Source organism: Bubalus kerabau, chromosome 4 (genome assembly GCF_029407905.1).
Source record: "Bubalus kerabau isolate K-KA32 ecotype Philippines breed swamp buffalo chromosome 4, PCC_UOA_SB_1v2, whole genome shotgun sequence".
NCBI classification, from domain to species: Eukaryota; Metazoa; Chordata; class Mammalia; order Artiodactyla; family Bovidae; genus Bubalus; species Bubalus kerabau.
In genome coordinates, this window is record NC_073627.1 from 176232229 (window position 1) to 176251891 (window position 19663).

Genomic DNA, 19663 nt, shown 5'->3' on the forward strand with positions numbered 1-19663 from the left:
CTCTTCACTCATATATCTATTCCTCCATCTATTGACTCAACACATATTTCAACATCTATTATGCAGGCATGGAATTAAAAGACGCTTGCCCCTTGAAAGTTATGACAAACCTAGACAAAGCATATTAAAAAGCAGAGACATCATTTTTTCCAACAAAGGCCATATTGTCAAAGATATGGTTTTTCCAGGAGTCAGATACAGATGTGAGAGTTGGACCATAAAGAAGGCTGAGTGCCAAAGAATTGATGCTTCCAAACTGTAGTACTGGAGAAGACTCTTGAGAGTCCCTTGGACTGCAAAGAGAGCAAACCAGTCAATGCTAAAGGAAATCAACCCTGAATATTCATTGGAAGGAGTAATACTGAAGCTGAAGTGCCAATACTTTGGCCACCTGACGCAAAGAGCTGACTCATTGGAAAAGACCCTGATGCTGGGGAGATTGAAGGCAGGAAGAGAGAGGGCAACAGAGGATAAGATGGTTGAATGACATCACCAACTCCATGAACAGAAGTTTGAGATGTGGTGAAGAACAGGGAAGCCTGGGGCGCTGCAGCTCAGAGGGTGGAAGAGAGTCACACATGACTTAGCAACAACAACGGAAAATGTGCCAGTCATTCTGTTAGGCACAGAACAACGCAAACAGATCTGGACCATGGTCTCACAGAATCCTGAGTCTAATCAGAGAAGCAAAACATTTAATAAATTAATCCAAATAATTTTTAAAAACGTACCATTACAGAAAACAAAAGAGAAGAACTCATAGGGAAAAGAGCTTTGTCTGAAGAAGTAGGATTTACGCTGAGACCAGAATGATGAGGCAGAATCACCCATGACAGATTAGGGGAGGAAAGGGAGGAATTTTTTTCGCAGACAAGGACAATAACAGCATATGCAAATGGTCTGTGGTGGGAGAAACTTAGCAAGTTTGCAGAACAGAGAGGAGGCCATGGAGGCTACGCACAGAGGGTAGGGATCAAGAGCAGTGAGAACTCCGCAAAACTTTAAGCATGAAACAGCTATGGCCAGAGGATCATAACAGAGTGAATGCTGTGTATGGAAGTGGAGGATAGGCATGCAAGCAGGAAGGTATGTGAGGATGAGGTGTTTTGAAAACATTAGGAAGACGGATGTGGCCTGAAGAGGGGATGTATGAGCAGAGGTGAAGATGAGGAAGCTGGAAACAGACTACCATCTCTGAGTTAAGAAATCTGAACACCCAGGTAAGGCATCGAATAAGGTGTTGACTAGGAAAGAGCTCTGAAATTTTAGAAAGCGCCACCCAAAAGTGACATTTGCATGGCATTCACAGGGGATATCAGAAGAGTTAATCAACAGCTCCTCAGTTCCCTGTCACCCTAGAGTGCTTTATTGACACCAAACATGAGTTCCCTACACCCTTGGGGACCACTCAAAACATTCCAAAAAACTGTGATCTCCCTGCTGCAAAATCCCTTCTGCCGATTTAGAAGTTCAGAATCACTGTGCAGCGGCATCCTGCCTTGGAGAACAGATGCTAGTTGCCTATTTTTCCTCCCGAATCTGAGAGTGAAGCTAGCTCATGGGCTCTAGGCTCCAGCTACATCCCCGGGACAGCAGGAGCTCGGCACCTTCCCAAAGATCATATAATTCAGTGTGAGGTCCTGTGTTCACATCCTGGCTCGGCCCCTTAGCATGACAGCTCACGTGCCAGAGTTTTGACATGGCTCAGCTACTTTCCCCTGCATGACTGGACACATCGTTTAACCCTTCTCGGCTTCAGTCTCCTGCTCTGTAAGGTGGGGCAGTATGACTGCATAACCCTTAGGGCTGTTGAGATGTGTAACTGACATAATTCCTAGAAAGTTCCCAGACAGTGGTTACCACAAGTGGAGGTTAGCTGTCATCTGCAGCAACAGCAGCAGCTCTGGCTTCCTATTCACCTCTTTCATCTAGCTTCCCCTCGGGGTTCACTACAAATAGCTCAATGAGATAATGTATAAGACGGCAGCTGCACTCCTATAGGGACTCAAGAAAGTCCCGCCTACTCCATTCTCTCCACAAGGGTCCCATTTACCCTGAAACCTTCTGATCTGCAATTCTGAGCAACAGTAAGTTTTAGCCTACTGGTCCATGTCAGAGAGACTGTGACCCCTCCCCATGTATCAAATGTGGACCACTGCTTGTATCTGATGCCATTTCTTTTTTTTCTTTTCCTACCTTAGGTCCTGAACCGAAGTGGGACAGAGAAGCCAAGCCTTTATTTGGCATCGCTTCACCTAAGAATCATTGCTCGAGTAACCATGAAGACTGACTTCTGACACAGAGAATAATTTGGACCAATCAGAAAAGAAAATCAAAAGTGAAAATTGCATATTTAAAATAAAGGCAACTATTATATATATATATATATATATATATATATATATATATATATATATAAAGCCCAGAAAGGTCCATGAATAGTATAGGAATTGTCAAGGTGATGGGGCAGTGGGTGGTTTGTGCGGATTTGTATAGAAGATGTACAGGCCCCCTTGAGAGCACAAAACAAGTTCTAAAGTGAATGCTTGTGGTGGTACTTCCCCAAATTGTAAATGTGTAATCTGTAATTGTAAGTGTGTAATGTGCACCCTTTAATACAGAGATTCTGCTTTTAGGCATCTGTTTTATAGAAATAGCCTTAAATTTTGCAAAAATATGTATGTTTGTGTGTGTGTGTGTGTGTGTGTGTGTGTGTGTACGAGGATATATACTGACTCATTGTGAGTGCAGCAAATTGAGATGATGGTCAGCAAAAATGAAAAGTAGAGTAAATGCTGGTGTGACTGGTGTGTTCCAATCCTGGAATCTTATAGAGCTTTCCAAAAGAAGATAGGCATGCAGGGTTGACTCGGAAAGATGCTTTTCATACACTGTTTGGTAAACTATGAAACTGCTGCAAAATGATATGCATGGCTGAGATAGCCCTATTACTGTATATCTGGGTGCAAAATGCATATATCTTATCTATACCATATACATAAAACACATACATTCCATATGTAGGTATGCTGGAAAATATGCTAGAAGATTATAAATCAAACTATTTTCAATGATTAACCTTTGGGTCCCATTAGTGGGATGCGGTAGTGAGACAATGGAAGGGTTTTTAGTTCTTGTTTTATGCAACTCACACCCTTTCCTTCCTCCCTCCCTGTTTTCTTTCTTTTCTCTCTCCCTTTCCTTCTCTCACTCCTTCCCTCCACTTCTCTCACATCCTTCTATTACAAATAGTATGCATTTCTTTTCCGATAATAAAACAAAATTAAGAAAACCCAATATCCATTCAGCCATCCCCTACTCTGTCCCTTGATAAAGTGATAAATCTGTTATTTTAATTTCCTTGAGCTTCCATGCATAATATTCAGGAAAGGGAAACATAAATTTAAGCACGGATAAGGAGAATTGGAATTAAAATGCATCAAGTTTCTGTTATGGACCCAACGCAATGCTGAGTAGTCACATATAGACATGATTAAATTCCCAGCAACTGGCTAAGGTGATATGAAGGGTGATGCTCGCAATACCTTAGAATGTCTAAAGTACAGGAATTAACCAGCAAGATGAGCTTCCAGCCATTATCCTGGGGAAGCACTCTAAAGCTGACCTGTTCCTAGATGGCATGGACCTCAGGAGGGTCCTTGGGAGGGGGTGTGATGGCCAGGCAGCAGGAGGGCATGGGAGTGGGACATTCAGGGCAACAAGCTTCTTAATGACTGGCATAGAAGAATTTCAGGGCTTAACAAAGGGTATGTTCACATGGGTATGTATTGGCTGAAAGTCAGCCTGCTCAGTATAGTGCTCTTGGGGTATCGGAATCCAGGCTTTGTCTCTTGATAAAGAAAGTTTCTCCCTCTGCCTCCAGGTTATCCCCCTATTACCTGAAGGTCCAAGCTGCAAATAACAGGAGGTGCTCAAATATGATGAAGTAGTTTGAATCTAAGGACAAATTTTAAATGTGAGAGGTGTAGGTGGGGCTAGCCCTTAGCAATATCATTTCATCCCCTCTGGGAATGACTTTTATAGGACTTGCCCAGCTCCTGATACCTGTCTGCTCTGGACAAAATACATAGTTGTTCCATCCCTGGGATTCTCCAGGCAAGAACACTGGAGTGGGTTGCCATTTCCTTCTCCAGTGCATCAAAGTGAAAAGTGAAAGAGAAGTTGCTCAGTTGTTTCCAACTCTTAGTGACCCCATGGACTGCAGCCTACCAGTCTCCTCCGCCCATGGGATTTTCCAGGCAAGAGTACTGGAGTGGGGGTGCCACTGCCTTCTCCTATAGTTGTTCCCAGGTCCCCCCAGAAAGAAAGAATCTAATGAGTCTCTCCAAGAACCACCCAAGGCAACAGGAAGCATATTCAGCCTGAGCTGCTGCTGCTGTATGTTCCACAATCTGCCAGCAGAACTGTCCCTCTTCTGTCCAGGCAAGGAGGTCCCAGGAGCTCAGAGGCCACAGCACAGCAACCACAGCCCCTAGCCACCACCTTTGCATGGACAGAGTGACCAGTAGTATCCTGCCTGGACCAGGGAAAATGTGTCTCCTACTTTCTTCTTGCCCACACGTCTTCCTTCCCCACCCTTATCAGATCTAAGGGCAGCTGGGTAGAATATTAAATGAAGTGCTTGGTTTTATTCCTGACTGTACTTCATTTTAAAACAGTCAGAGAATAACATGATCAGATGAAAATGGGTGAGATGAAGGCATGAGTTTGCAGGTGGCGAAGAGGTTCACCAGGACCACGCAGCCAGTGCAGACAAGAGCAGGGCCCTGAGTCCACCTGCTCATCCCCACCCCACCAGGCCGCCTTACAAGGACTGGGTCTTATTTCTCATGCATTCACCACTCGTTCTCTTTAGATTTCTCTTGCATGCGTCTCATCTGAAGTTGATTTCAGAAAATAAGCGTCTGGTTTTGTTATCGTTTAGATAGAGTTATGCTTGAAAGAAAGCACAAGGGACGGAGTTATCTTTAAGATGTGCTGCAGTGTGAAGCTGGGAGTGTGCAGACTCTGCAGGACCCAATGAGGAGAGGAGATCAGAGCACCTCCCCTCTCTCAGGAGTGCATCCCTGTATCCTCTGGATCCAGCATGATTCAGTCCCCTGCGCGGGCTCTGTCATTCACGAATCAGGAACGCATGGTTTGCGCACATGAATATCGGATACGTCTGACAACTGAAAGGGCAAGCCTGGGGATTCTCTTTAAGGAACACAAGACCTGGAAGGCCCCACCCGCAGTGAAATGGGCAGTCAGCACGATGCCACATGGGCCACTGAGCACGACAGCTATCAACAGCCGGGGTGCTCTCTGGCCAAGAGGTCGGGGCTCTCACCTGGACTCCGCCACGCCCTGGGAGAGGCCGGGACGGGTCAGGCTGCAGCTTCCATTTCCCAGGAGGCTTACTGGAATTTCTTTCTAAAATAATGTTTACACTGATTTGTTTCCCCCCCTCCCATAACACGAATCAGCCGTAATTATACATATGTTCCCTTCCTTTTGAGCCCGACTTACCCCTCATACCACCCCTCTAGTTCATCACAGAGCTCCAGACTGGGCTCCCTGTGTTACACAGCAACTTTTCACCAGCTATTCATTTTACACAAGACATATATATATAGAGAGAGAGGATGAAGATGAGATGGTGGGATGAGATGACAGAGGAAGAGATGGTTGGATGGCATCACCGACTCGATGGACATGAGTTTGAGCAAGCTCCAGGAGTTGGTGATGGATAGGGAAGTCTGGCATGTTGCAGTCCATGGGGTCGCAAAGAGTCAGACACAACTATGACTGAACTGATTTGTTGATGCTATTTTCTCCATTCGTCCCACCTTCTCCTTCCTCCGCGGTATCCAAAAGTCCTTTCTCTACCTCTGTGCCTCCATTCCTTCCCTGAAAATAGGTTCGTCAATACCATCTTTCTAGATTCCATATGTATGCTTTAGTATACTGTATTTGCTTTCCTCTTTCTGACTTACTCCACTTTGTATAACAGACTCTAGGTTAACCCTCAACCAGGGGCTGCTCTCTGCTGGGTTCTGGCCATCACTACTGATGGCCTCGGTCAACATTTTGGTTTCTAGAGTCCCCACATTTGAGGACGGTGAGATAGCTCGAGGCCTGGAACTGAGAACTTGGGGCTCTAGCCAACGCTTGGATTTATTCAACTGACCAAATCATTCAGCCAACAGGCATTTTCAGAGCACCTATTAGGCATTAGTTACTGTGCTGGACATTAGTGAAACTGCCCTTGCTTTCAAAAGTCACAGGGCTGGGATGCACACCATGATGACTAGAGTCAATAATACTCTATTGTATATTTGAAATTTGCTAAGAGAGTCAAGTTCTCATCAAAAGAAAAATGTTGTCATGCTGTGAGGCCATGGAAGTTAACTAGGCATTGTGGTGATCATTTCTCAACACAGACAAATACTGAATCATTGTATACCTGGAATTAATGCAAGACTGCATGTTAATTATACCTCAATAAAAAAAAAAGAAATAAATTAAAAAAAAAAAGTCTCTACATCTAGAGTAGGAGACGGAAAGAGAAACTGATTATTATTGAACAGTGGTAAGTGATAAGCTAAAAGTAATCACAGCCCACTCCAGGAACTGAAGGAGGCTGTAGACCTCTCCTCTTGGCTAGGCTGGGGAAGACTGCAGTGTGAAAAACAAATCCCACTCTGGGGAAACTTCTTCGGGGTTTGCAATGCATTTGTTATTTGAGCCCCACAGCAAAACTATGACGGGCAGAAGAAGAAGTTAGTCACTCAGTCGTGTCCAACTCTTTGCGACCCCATGGGTTGTAGCCCACCAGGCTCCTCTATGCATGGACTTCTCCAGGCAAGAATACTGGAGTGGGTAGCCATTCCCTTCTCCAGGGATCCTCCTGACCCAGGGATTGAACCCCGGTCTCCTGCATTACAGGCAGATTGTTTACCATCTGAGCTACCAGGGAAGCCCATGAGATAGGCAAACTGGCTGCTAATTCACCCATTTTCCATATAAACACAGTAGGGCTTAATAAATTAGGCTGCAAAAGTCCACATTTAGGAAAATGGGATGATGCTTTCTGTCATGTCCAAGTGACTTTCTTCTTTAGACAAGAGAAGCAGGGTGCTATGACCTGATGGCATGGCTCCTGAATAACCTCAGTCTCTTGGGCCATCTTTCTTCTCTGACATTCGCTGGACATTCTTTACACGAGAGGCACTGTGCTAGGCAGCGCTGTGAAGAATGAAACCAATGCAGACTGTTCTTGTTCTAAGATGAAAAGTCACACAAAAAATGATAAATAATGTTTGACAAAGTGAAGAATTGAGGAGACTGTCAGTAAACCAACAGTTCAAAGACAGAAGAGATCACGGCAGAGAAGGGAAATAGTGTGGACATTCCTGGGCACTGAGCAAACAATGGCAGCTGGCACCTAGAGGGAGGCAGGCAGGGAACAGGGAGCTGGATTAGGGAGCGACTTAGGAACCCAGCGAAGACTGAGGGCCTGAGGTCTACAGAGACGGCTCTCAGGGATTCGGCAGGTACCATATCTTAGGCCTTGTGCTAGGTACTTGGTATACATTGATTTTTATATTTAATCCTTCCAAAAATCCTTCAATGAGGAGTCTGAGACTTGGAAGACTGAATTTCCATTTTTGTAGGTTGTTCAGCAAACAAAGGAGACAAGATTTGAACTCAGGTCCAAACAACTCCAAAACTGTTCTCTTACTTACTGTACCACTCTCTTCCCTCCCTAGGTTTCTAAGCTTGACAAAAATGTCTCCTTTTTAAGAAATTCCTAAAGTTCCTATTTTCCACTGAGCATCATGGAAAGATGGATCTGAGAGGAAGGACCTTGAGTGCAGGAGGAAAGAATGTTAAGTTCACAGCTCAGGACTGGTCCGAGCAGTGACGATGATTTCTCTTGGCTCACAAACAGGAGTAGTTCTAACACTAGAGCCTCTGGGCCAAACCTTGAACATATCACCATCACCAGGGTCATAAAGACCATATGGGGGGAAAAGGCAGAATAGTAATTCCATAGCATTTACCTAAAGGAAAAATAGCCAAATCTCATCTATAAACAAACTGGAGGCATAGACACTGAAAAAAGACAAATATAAGCACATCCTGTACTCAGGTCCAAATAATCAATCGTCCTCCAACAGAACAATGAGAAGGGGTCTTTGCAATAGCATATATGAAAAAGAGAGAGAGGTTTTAATCATCAAAAAGTCAACCACAAGTCAGCAACAGCTGCAAAAAAACAAATGTGACTCAAGCTGCATGAACAGAAGCATAACACCAGGCAAAAAGGAGGTGAAAATTGCATTTTTCTCAACACAGGAGCATTCCCACATTGAGGAACAGAGTGTCACTTCTGGTGTTACACTCCAAGACTTGAAAAATTAGAATCTCCATCTAGAGGCCAGTGACCAGAATGGTGAAATGTCTGAAAATATGTCACATCAGAGTGGCAGAAGAAACTGGGATTATTTGTTGATATTGATTTCTAAAAGTTACCAGGTGCCTTTTTTTCTCCCTGTTGTCATATTTCTCAAGAGCTGTCTTGGAGAAGGAAATTTCAGATTCAGTTTCTGATATGTAGAGCCAGAGAAACAGACTGCAACTCAGTCTAAGGAAAAACCTTCCAACAATAGGGTCTGCAAGTGAGATGAGCTCTCTCTTGAGTAGTGAGAAGGCCAGCCAGGGAGGCAATCAAGAAACACTAAAAGATGCTGGACTACATAACTTCTAACGTTCCTAAAAACTCTAATTCCAAGAATACTGACAGTCTTATTTTTTGCCCCCCTCACCACCACCAAAGAATCAAGAAGAGAGGAACTCTGAAAACCCAACAGAAGTTGGCCATAAGTCAAAAATGGCTTATCCCAGAAAACACTTCCTGTGTTCTCCTACCATCCAGTTCCTGCGCCTCTCCCCAGCTCGCTAAAATGACCCCGCAGGAAGGTGGGATGCAACAAGACTCACCTTTCTTCTCGAAGTCACCCTTCTCTTCCCCTGGTCGGCCCAGGCTGTCCAGACTGTGAGTCACCTGGCTGCCGAACTCGTCCTCACGGGAGACGTGGTTGGCCCGCCGGGGCAGGTCGTCCTCCTCTTCGTAGTCATAGTCATCCAGGATGGGCGTCTCGCGGATGGGCACGCCAATGACCGAGTTATGCGCCTGCAGCCGGGAGGAGCGGAAGCTTTCCCGGGCTGGCGGGCCCAGCAGCACCGACGGGATGTAGTGAATCTCGTGGGTGGCTTCCGTGCTGGCGCTCTTCTGGGGGATGCGACGCCGCTTCTGCCAGCGCCGCTGGGCGTACAGCGCCACCGTGAACACCAGCAGCAGCAACAGCAGGGCAATGAGGCCACCCTGGAGCGGGAGGGAAGAAGGACACGCAAGTGGACCCCTGTTCTTTGGGCTGGAGTGCCAGAGAGGGGTCGCTGTCCACCACACGCAGCCCACAATCCCTGGGTTTGGCTCTCGGAGCCTCCGGAGCCCGCGGAGTGACACCGGTTCCAAACCTGGCTTTCTCACCAACAAGCTGTGTGACCTTGGAGAAACTGCTTCACCTCTGAGCCTTGCTTTTCACTTGTATAATGGTCAGCAAGAACCCCTGCCCTTCCTTCTTCAGGAAGTCCCCACGAGGAACAAATGAGCTGAGTGATGAGCATGTCAGAGAGATGCATGCCGCTAAATATTAGGGTGGTGGCTTCACATCTAGAGTGTCTGAGTCCCGACTCTGCCTCTCACCAGCTGAGTGACCCCAGGACATTTGAACACACCCTCTCAGCCTTGCTTCCTCCTCTCTAGAAAGAATCCACGGAGGGCTCAAGGGACAGCAGTCTTTCTTCCATCCTGCTAGGAATACACAAGTCAAACAATTTCTGTATCATCTATACTTTTATTATCCAAAACACTAGCCTTTTTAATGTTGATTATCCACAGGGCGCGTGGGACAAAGTAGGTGCTTCATAAATATTTGTTGAATGAATGAATGAACACATGCGCTCTTCTAGGGCTCCTTTCATCAGGAGTTTAAGGCACACTGCAGTTTATTTTTCTCTAATACATCCAACTGTTAAATATTTGGTTGAGTCTGCATACCATACATTAAATTGAAATAGGTAAAGTGTTTACGAACGGATCTTACATGATTCATGAGACTCATGAAATACTCTGCTCCGTGAGCTCCTCCAGGCTAGGGGTGTTTCTAAAGCCCATCTATGTTGCCCAGAGCACCTGTCAAAGGCCCAGGTGGAAGATCTGTATTCTCCTCGCCTGCCTTCTTTCACTCTGTAAGAAGCATCTCCATTGAGCAGGACTAGCCCCTTGGATAGCTGCTTCTCTTCTGTATATACTGTGCTTTCTGCCTGGGAGATTCCAGGCCACTATGTGGAGTCCCTGCTGTGTAACCCCAAGAGTTGGGGAGGACCATGCCTGTGGTTAGGAGGAGAGGGGTAAAGAAATCAAGAGACTCTGAAGCTCAGATGCTGAGTAGCAGAGCAAGCTCTGAGCCTCAGAGTGTGAGTGTGAGAGTGTGTGTGTATGTGTTTGGCTTTTTAGCTTTAAAACCTGTATTCTTTCGACCATACCCATTGGCTGATTATTCTGCCTTAACTCATTAAAGGCAAGGGCAATTTCTGAAAACCACTTGTATAACATCTAGCAAAGATGACAGATGTTAACTAACCCTGAACAGATTATCTTGGTGGGGAGATGACTGTGGTTAAGCATACCTGTTTAGGCTAAGAAGAACATCATTTACTAAAATGATTCAGCCGTCCTGTTGACTAAAAATCATGATTCTTTTTTTCAAGTCCTTCAGCTCTCTAAGCTAGAATTCATCACCTCCATGGGGAGTGGGTGGCGAGTGGGCTTGGAGGTGGCCAGGGTTGCAGGCATGGCTGGCAGCCCTGTTTTGACTCTGGCAATGAGTTACTGTGGGATCCCCAGGAAGGTTTCTCTGGATGTCAGAACTCAGAAGTAAATATACAAACCAAACAAAGCTCCAAATATATGTATTTCTGTGTGTGGGTGGGCACAGTCTGTCAAGTGTGCATGAAATGTGTGTGTGTGTGGCACCACTGGAGCCCCAGAAAAATAAGCACACACCCCTTTCTCCTCCACAGAACATATAATAGAGACTGTTCTAGGTCTAGAAGTCATGTGTGATGTGGTATTGTCAGTTTTTTTGCATCAGAGATAAGAAAGGCAAGCGACAGAGGGTGGAGTGTGGACAGAAGAGATGCTAAGAAAAATGAGTGAGGAGAAAAAGGAGGCAAGAAGAACCCTATCACTTCATACAAAAAACAGCAGACCCACCCCTTACTATTTTTAATGTTATTTTATTTAATCTTCAAGACAATCCTCTGTGATAAGGGATTATAGGTTCCATTCCATAAATGAAATGAGGAAAAGTCAGAGAGGTTACGTAATTGCTTAAAGTCACACAGGCTTTGATCCTAGGTCCAGCTGGGAATAAAAAGCCAAAATATGGTGGAGCAGGAATGTGAACCCAGCTCTTAACTGCGTAGCCAGTGGCTACTGCACAGCGACTCTACAGCCCAAAGGGAAGGGAAGGAAAAGTGAGAAAGATGGTGAGGGTGCACAAAGAAAAAGGGAACCCCAGGAAGGGAAGGGAAAATGTGGTTTTCAAATCCAGGATTCAGTGGGCACGTCTCAAGGCAGCCTCTGCAGTGAAGACTTTTTGCTCCATGGTTGCCTGATTCACCCCTTCTCATCTTTGGATGTTTCATTCTCTGTAACCCTCCCTGCAGACCTTCCCTGCTCCTAGAGCCCTTCATCCCCACTCTGCCCACTCCAATTATGGGTGTGTGGCCCTGTTCTCATACCCAGAACCAAAACTGACCTGGGAAAGATGAGGCTTAACCAACCTGTAAACAGGCAATTACCATATCACATCATATTGGCTCTCTTCCCCCATCAAATCCCAACTACCCTCCCAGGTCACCCATGCAGTGCAGGATCGGCTCATAAAGCACCTCGGGGAACTCCTGTATCGTGCACAGAGGCCAAGAGCTGACCTCAGAGTGACATAGTTTTAGTCCAGGTTCTCCTACTTGGAGGCTGTGTGACCTCGACTAGGTCACTGCCTTTCAGAGCCTTGGTTTCCTCATGGGTTATATGAAGGCGGTATTCAGTAGCGCCTCAATGGATCACTGTGAGGCTAAGTGAGATGCCATAGAGTACTTAGTGTTGTGTGGGGCACATGTAACTGCTCACAGCTACTGCTATTGCCAACAGCATTCAGGAAGTACATATTTAATGCTGAATGAATGAACGAATGATTGATCTTTTGCCCCTAATGGCTTTCCTGGTGACTCAGACAGTAAAGAATCTGCCTGCAGTGTGGGAGACCCAGGTTTCATCCCTAGGTTGGGAAGATCCCCTGAAGAAGAGAATGGCTATCCACTCCAGTATTCTTGCCTGGAGAATTCCACAGACAGAGGAGCCTTGTGGGCTATATATAGTCCATGGGGCTGCAAAGAGTCATACACAACTGAACAAGTAACACACGATTTTACCTCTGCCCCAGGATGCTCATTCTGCAAAACTTGTCGTGGATTCCCAAACCCTTCTCAATGTAAACCAAACACTTCAGTGAAAGTGAAAAGTGAAAGTGAAATCGCTCAGTCATGTCTGACTCTTTGTGACCCCCATGGACTGTAAACTACCAGGCTCCTCCGTCCATGGGATTTTCCAGGAAAGAATACTGAAGTGGGTTGCCATTTCCTTCTCCAGGGGATCTTCCCAACCTAGGGATCGAACCCAGGTCTGCTGCACTGCAGGCAGATGCTTTACCATCTGAGCCACCAGGGAAGCTGAACACTTCGACATGCTCTCTCATTTAGCTTCACACCTGTGCGTGTTAGGCATCCCTGTCCTATGTTATGTGAGGAAAGAGGCCCAAAGGCAGGAGGCTGTTGACGCAGGTAGTGTGGCTGAACTTCATCATGGATTCACAGTTCTGCTTGGGGTGGGAAGGGCCAGGTGCTCAAGGTGTAATCAGCCTCACTTCTGCTTCCTCAACTTACCTGGGCAACTTCAGACACAGATTCCCCAGCACAGAGAACCCCCAGGAGGAGGCAGCAGAGGCAGACCCCCCCACCTCCCTCCTTCCACTGTGATGGAAGCTGAGCTTGGGAACTTTAGCTTCATGATCTGCCGACTCATTTGATGTAGCCCCAAGCCAGTGGCTCCAACCCTTTTATTGGGGTACAGGCTGCTTGACCCTCATTCCCCAGCCTGTCCTGATCTTTGCTCCCACCAGCTAAGCTCTCAGCTAATCCAATGGCCATATGGCTTCCATTATAGATCAGGATTTCACTGTGAAAACTTGGGCCAAAGAGAATTCCAGGGATCAAGGGCTCACAGTGCCACTGACCCACTGAAACAGACACCCCCCAGGCTGGGCTCCTAAAGGGCTCCGGGGGCCTCACCCAAGACACAGTAGCAGCTCAGGTGATGTTTCTAGCACCACTGACCAGCCCTACCTTCCTTCCTAGACCCTAAAGGAGTGGTGGGTTAGGCTCAGAGCAGGCAGGAAAAGGTTCTGAATTCAAGTTCACTCGTGTGATCTTGAATTTCCTTGTTCACCCACTGTGTGATCTCAGATTTCCTCGATGCCCTCCAGACCCTCAGTTCACTCATCTGTAAACTGGACTTGGTACTACTTGGAATAGTATAGCGCACAGTAGGGCCAAAGGCTGGGGATCAGAGAGACTTCTTTATAATCTCACGCTATCACATAAAAACTAGGCAATCTTGGACAAAGGGCTGAACCTCTCTGAATCACAATTTTCTCATTCACAAAATTGTGTAAAAAGTGTCCTTACCCAGGGAGGTTAGATGTGAATTCATGGATGTGACGTGTGGTGCTCAGGGCCTAGCACATGGAGACCCACGACACTCATTCGTGGCACCCACAAGGTTGTCGTGTAAATGAAATCAGGACAGTGCTGTGACGGCCCCTGCACACTGAAGTGTGCTGTGCACAAGCAAAACGTTGCAAGAGAAGCGTGTGGCCACCTCTGTCCTAGCGGGACATCCCACCCAAAGAAAGCAGAAGAGTGACTAAGGGTCAGGCCTCCATCCTCCAGGACAGGTCCAGGCCGCTGCGCTGCTCCACTCCTGAGGGTCTGGACCCCCACGTCCCGGCGGTCTTCCTTCAGGGCAAGCAAACAAAAGCAGGAGCTGTCGCTGGAAAGGGGGGCAGGGCCAGATTGTCCAGCCACCGAGTCAGCCTGCCAAGAGCAAACACAGATCCAGCAGGGGAGAAACCGCTGCAGGGTGAGCAGGGAGTGCAGGAGGGAGAGGAGGACGCAGGCAGAAGGCTGTGGATTGTTAGAAAGCAAGTTAAGAAGAATCCGAGGCTCAAGGGGGTGGCAAGCTGAGGTCCTGTTGGCCTCAGGGACAACCCGATGCCAAATCCAATTTGGACAATGTGTTCCCTCTAGGGCAGCCCGAGACCAACAAGATCGGAGAAGCAGCAGCAAGTCCCAGAAATAAAAATCCCCGTCTGTTGGTTAGGGGTCAGTTTCTGTGAGACTGCAAAAAGCACAAGCCTTGGGTGATGACTTTTACCTTCTTCTTATGGGGCTGAAGATTTCACTAAACTGCCAGGCAGGAAGTGGAAAAGAGAGGGGAGAAGGAGTGTGTGTTCCCATTTGTTCTGGAATGTTCCCTACCAGGAGCCTCTCTAGAGCAGGATCTGCCCACTTCTCTTCTTCTCTTACTGACACTGGGTCTCAGCGCTCTCAGTGCAGCCAGGCATGGGTGAGGGTGGGTGATGTCAAGGGCAAACTGACATGATGGGGTAACCAGGTATCGCTGGGGCATTCAGGCCGGTGTGGGGGTCCCTGTCCCTGCTTGCCCTTGGCCATGACAAGCTGGCTAAGACAGTCCGCTTCCTTGTGCTACAACAGGCTCACCTACAAAATGTGCTGGTTGGTCCCAATGTGAAAGATCAAGTAAGGCTAAGGACGAAACAAGACAATAAAAGATTAGGATGAAAGGTCTGGCTCCACCGATAAACACCGGCCTCGGCCCTTCAGTTGCTCTAGTCCTCCATCCCAAATCCAGTCCTTCCATGTCCTTCCCCTTCGCTTGAAGCCCTTTCCTGACTCTGCTCCCTCCCACTCTCAGAATAATGCCCACATCCCCAGCCTGGCACCCAAGTCCCTTCGTGTCTAGGTCTCTGCTTCCTTCTCAAGCCTCCCCTACCCCCAAGTCCTACCTCATATCCAGTCCAGGAGTTGTGCTACGTCGTTAGTGTCCCCTTAGATTGTAATGCTCTGAGAGCTTCCCCAAGGGCTCCTCCCTCAGTCCAGAGCTCTCAGTCACTCATTCCCTGTAGTGGTTCCCACCCAGAACTGCAGAAAGCGGTTTTACTTGGAAATAGAGTCTTTGCATTTGTGATTAATTGAGATGAGGGCATACTGGACTGGGTGGGCCCTAAATCCAGGGACTGGTGTCCTTACAGGAAGGAAGGAGCAAGGACCTACTGAATAGCACAGGGGACCCTGCTCAACGTTATGCAGCAGTCTGCGTGGGAAGGGAGTTGGGGAGAGAATGGATACATGCATAGGTTTGGCTGAGTCACTGCTGGGCACCTGAAACTATCATCACGACATTGTTAATTGGCTACACTCTAAAATAAGATTTAAAGTTTTTAAAAAGGAAGGAAGGGACACACACACACACACACAGCCATATAGTGATAGAGACAGAGACCGGCTGGATGACTTTATGAGCTAAGGAAAACCAGAGATTGCTCGCAACCATCAGAAGCTACTGGGAGTCATGGGACATATTCTCAGATTCTCCCTCAGACCCTCCAAATGAGCAGACCCCAATGCATCTTGATCTGGGGCTTCTGGCCCCCTGAACCCCAAGAGAATAATTTCCCATTGTTTTAAGCACCTGCCCCCAAACCCAGTGTATCGTGATTAACTATGACAGCCTGGGAAACGGATACACTCATCTTCATCTGCTCATCTCAATGCACCCAGCCATCTCAGCTTGGCCATTACCTCCTCGGGGAGCATCTTTTCCTCTGCAAGCTGGAATGAGGTTGTGCCCTCCTACTGCTCAAATCCCATGGCTGTCAGTTATCCAGCTCCACTGCTACAACCTAACAGTCTGGTTGACCATTTTCCCACTGGAGTTTCTAAGCTTTCATTTATCCAGCCTAAAACTTAGAGCTTGGCCCAGAAAGGTGCTTAATGAACACCCAGAAGCCTAAAACCTGCCCTGACTTTGGCAGAGGAATGTAAATCTGGCAGCCCTGGTACCAGCTCTGACTTCAGTGTCCAGAGGACCTCTTATCAGACCTGGGACGGCCCCTCCTTGCGGCTCTGCCTTTATCCCAGTGCTCAAGCCTCCAGCTGGTTTGCTTACATACACGATATCAAACACGGAAAAACACGCAGAGGTGAAACATTCAAAGCACCCTCAAAACCACACCACTGAGAGAGCCTTCTGAAAAGTCAAACTTAGAACCCCATAGAGCCTGGCCTCATTTTTATCTATTTTTCCTGTTAGAATATCCAGGCACGGGAGAAGGAGCCAGAGAAAGGAAAGAAAAGGATAATGTGAGAAATGCTTTATTTGACAATGTGTCATTCGGAAACTGATTATTTCTGTCTTCGGCCTTTTTAATATTCCCTCACAACGGCCAAGCCGCAAAAGGATTTGGTATTCTAAGACTGGATTTATAATACTCTGTTTGGCGGTGATAAGAACACGGGCCTTTAATCCTCGGAGCTGTGAACATGCATATTCTCCCAAGTAATGTCCTTCCCTTCCCGTCACTTGTGTCTGGTCCCAACAGCTAGCCCCAGCATGGCTGAGGCCTGCTGACCCACTGGGGGTTCTCCTGGCCATATGCTGGGTGACAGTTAATCAGCAAAAGGGCTGGGCCTTCAAGTTCTCTGGGACGTCTTCTTCCAGGCTTCAGACTGTGCATAAACTGGAGGGAGTATAAGAGAACTGTCCAAACCCTTAGTGCTACAGATGAGGAAACAGGCTCAGGGAGTGAAAGTGACTTGCCCAAGATCACAGAACATCCTGAAATGGGCTTTGGAGGCAGAATATGCAGCCAGCACTCCCCAAAGCCGCTAAGAAATCATGACTCCTGATAGCTTGATCTACAAAATAGTTTCTTTCTCCAAACGTTCTTTCTCTCCATCCTTTGCCCCATCACAAGTGCCTCTCACCATGTCAGTGCAGCCTGAACGACCTCCCAGGCTTTATTCCAGCTCCCTCACTGTTCTCAACCCATCTTCTATTATAACTAAGGCACAGCTGGAAACAAGGCCCCTCCCCACCGAGTAAGCTGGGAAGTCCTGCAGTGTGACAGTTCAAGTTCATCAACCACTTAAATCTCAAAATGTATGGCTTTGAGACACCTTTCTCAAAATGTGTGCTTCCCCCATCGGTGCCCCCAACTCTTCCGAGTGCCGACTGTAGGGTGGGCACCAGGCCAAGTATCCGACCACCTGGGAGCTCACGGTTTCTATTCGGTGCTCTGGAATCTCCTCTGCCTGAAAGGTTGCTCTCACTGCTATCCCTCACCTCCACATCTGTAAGCTGACATACCAGGCGGGTTTCAAGGCTGCCTCCAATATACTTTCTGTGGGGAACTTCTCGGGGGCTTCCCCATCTGCAGCCTTAGCCAGAAGGAATTGCTCTACCTTCTGGATCCCCAGAATATTTTGTCTCAACCCTCACTTCAGGAACTTCAGCATTTTCTGGCTTGTATTAGAGCTTTAGCATTCCCTACATTGTCTTAGAGTTACTGATGCTCAAGCTCCCCTACTGCTGAGATGATTATACCCAGAGCACAGATGGAAAAGCAGAGGCTCAGGAGACAGACTTGCTTGAGAACACACAATAAGGTGGCAAATGCATGTGACAAGGCCTCCCAGCAGGGCCGCTTCCAGGGAAACTGCAGGCCCGCTCTCTCACAGACTGGGGACAGCCACTGGGCCTTGAGGAGAATTAGATGATGACACAGGCCAGAACCATATTGCCAAAGGCCTGGTTAGTCTTTAGGCATTAAGGATCCGAGACTTCTTTTTTTTCAGCAACAGAGTGGCACGATCACACTGTGTGGGGAGACTAGAACCTGGGAGACCAGTGAGTTAGCCATTCATAATCATGTAGGACCTGGACTGGGGGGCAATTTTGCCCTGCAAGAGACACTTGGTAATGGACACATTTTTGGTTGTCACAACTGGGTAAAAGGTATGACTGGCATTTAATGGTAGAGGCTGGGAAATCTGTCAGCTTCCTACATGGATGCTTACAGGATGGCCAGGAACAACAGAGAATTGCCTCTTTCAATAATGTGCAGAGATGGAAGAAGGCCTGGCCTAAGGGAGAGATGATAAGACCTGAGATTAGGGCAGCTGAAGTGAGTAGTTAGCTAATGGGGTAGAAATAAGATACACCATGGGATGGAAAGCCTTGGGGTTTGATTGGCAGGAAAGGGAGAGAGAGAGTGTGCAGCATGACGGTGAGCTGTGGATCCTGTCACTGCATCCGAGATGAATCTATCTGTGTGTGAACTTTTCCCTAGGTAAGCTCCCAGAAGGTTATGAAAGATCCCAGCACAAAATCAAATGGAATAAGTTTACGCCTGTGAACAATCAGAGTGGATAAATGCATAACAAAGATTTGCATATACATATTATATACATGTACCTATGTATCCATGTGTATAAAAATACATTGAGACCTATCTTTATGTATCTATAGTTGGCTATATTTATGTAGAGTTATCTCTTTGCCTCTAGACAGATATAGAGTGACCTATTTAAGGAGGTTCCATTATAGAAAATGAAACTTTTTTCTTTTAAACTAATCATCTACTTACAATGTGTCTACTAGCAACCCTATTTTATTTCCCAAGATAATGCCGAAGGAATAAAGTGAAAATGCAGAAGCTTTTTGGAACACACTCCCCATCCAGCTCTAATCTCCTTAATTATCTTTAGATCAGATCAGAAACCTTCAGTGATCATTCTGAACCCTTTAGCAATTCATCAAGGAGAAAACTAATGAACATTGAGCCAGACAGACATGGATTTGGCTGTACTATCTTTCCTGTGAGTGTCTGGTCCGTTGCTTGCATTTCCTCAGTTTTCTCATCTGTAAATTGGGTTACTAACACCTAACTCAGAGGGTTTGGGGAGGATTACATGACACTGCATTATAGAACATACTGACCATAATGGTTTGCAAGTTATGGGTCTCAAGAAATATTAGAATCCTTGGTATTAATGCAAGGTCTTATTTCCTGAAAAAAATCAGATACAAGGTAATAGTGAAGCTGCCAAACTCCCTCCATTAAAGTATGAGGTGGTCTCTGTACAGTTTCCCAAAGAATTCTCCTGATCACCCTGCTCTCCTCCTACAGATTGCAAGCTGTGTGACCTTGACCATGGCCCCTCCCCATTTTGGGGCGAGTAGATAAGATCAGCTGGTGTCTAACAGTCCTTTCAGCTCCAATATTCTAGAACAGAAAGGAAAAGGCAAACGTGGAGGCATCTGTGGCCAGGTGAAATATATATCTAATCACGACATCCTGCCTCACATTTCAGTTGTATAAGCATAAAC

At 46.7% G+C, this 19663-nt stretch overlaps 1 protein-coding gene across 1 annotated transcript in view; it reads right to left on the minus strand.

Moving 5' to 3' along the window:
- Window positions 1-19663, minus strand: part of ASTN2 (astrotactin 2) — a 1029079-nt gene that overhangs the window by 795015 nt on the left and 214401 nt on the right. The window contains exon 3 of the mRNA XM_055579471.1: window positions 9007-9391. Coding sequence (XP_055435446.1) covers window positions 9007-9391 — 385 coding nt within the window. The remainder of the gene's footprint in view (window positions 1-9006; window positions 9392-19663) is intronic.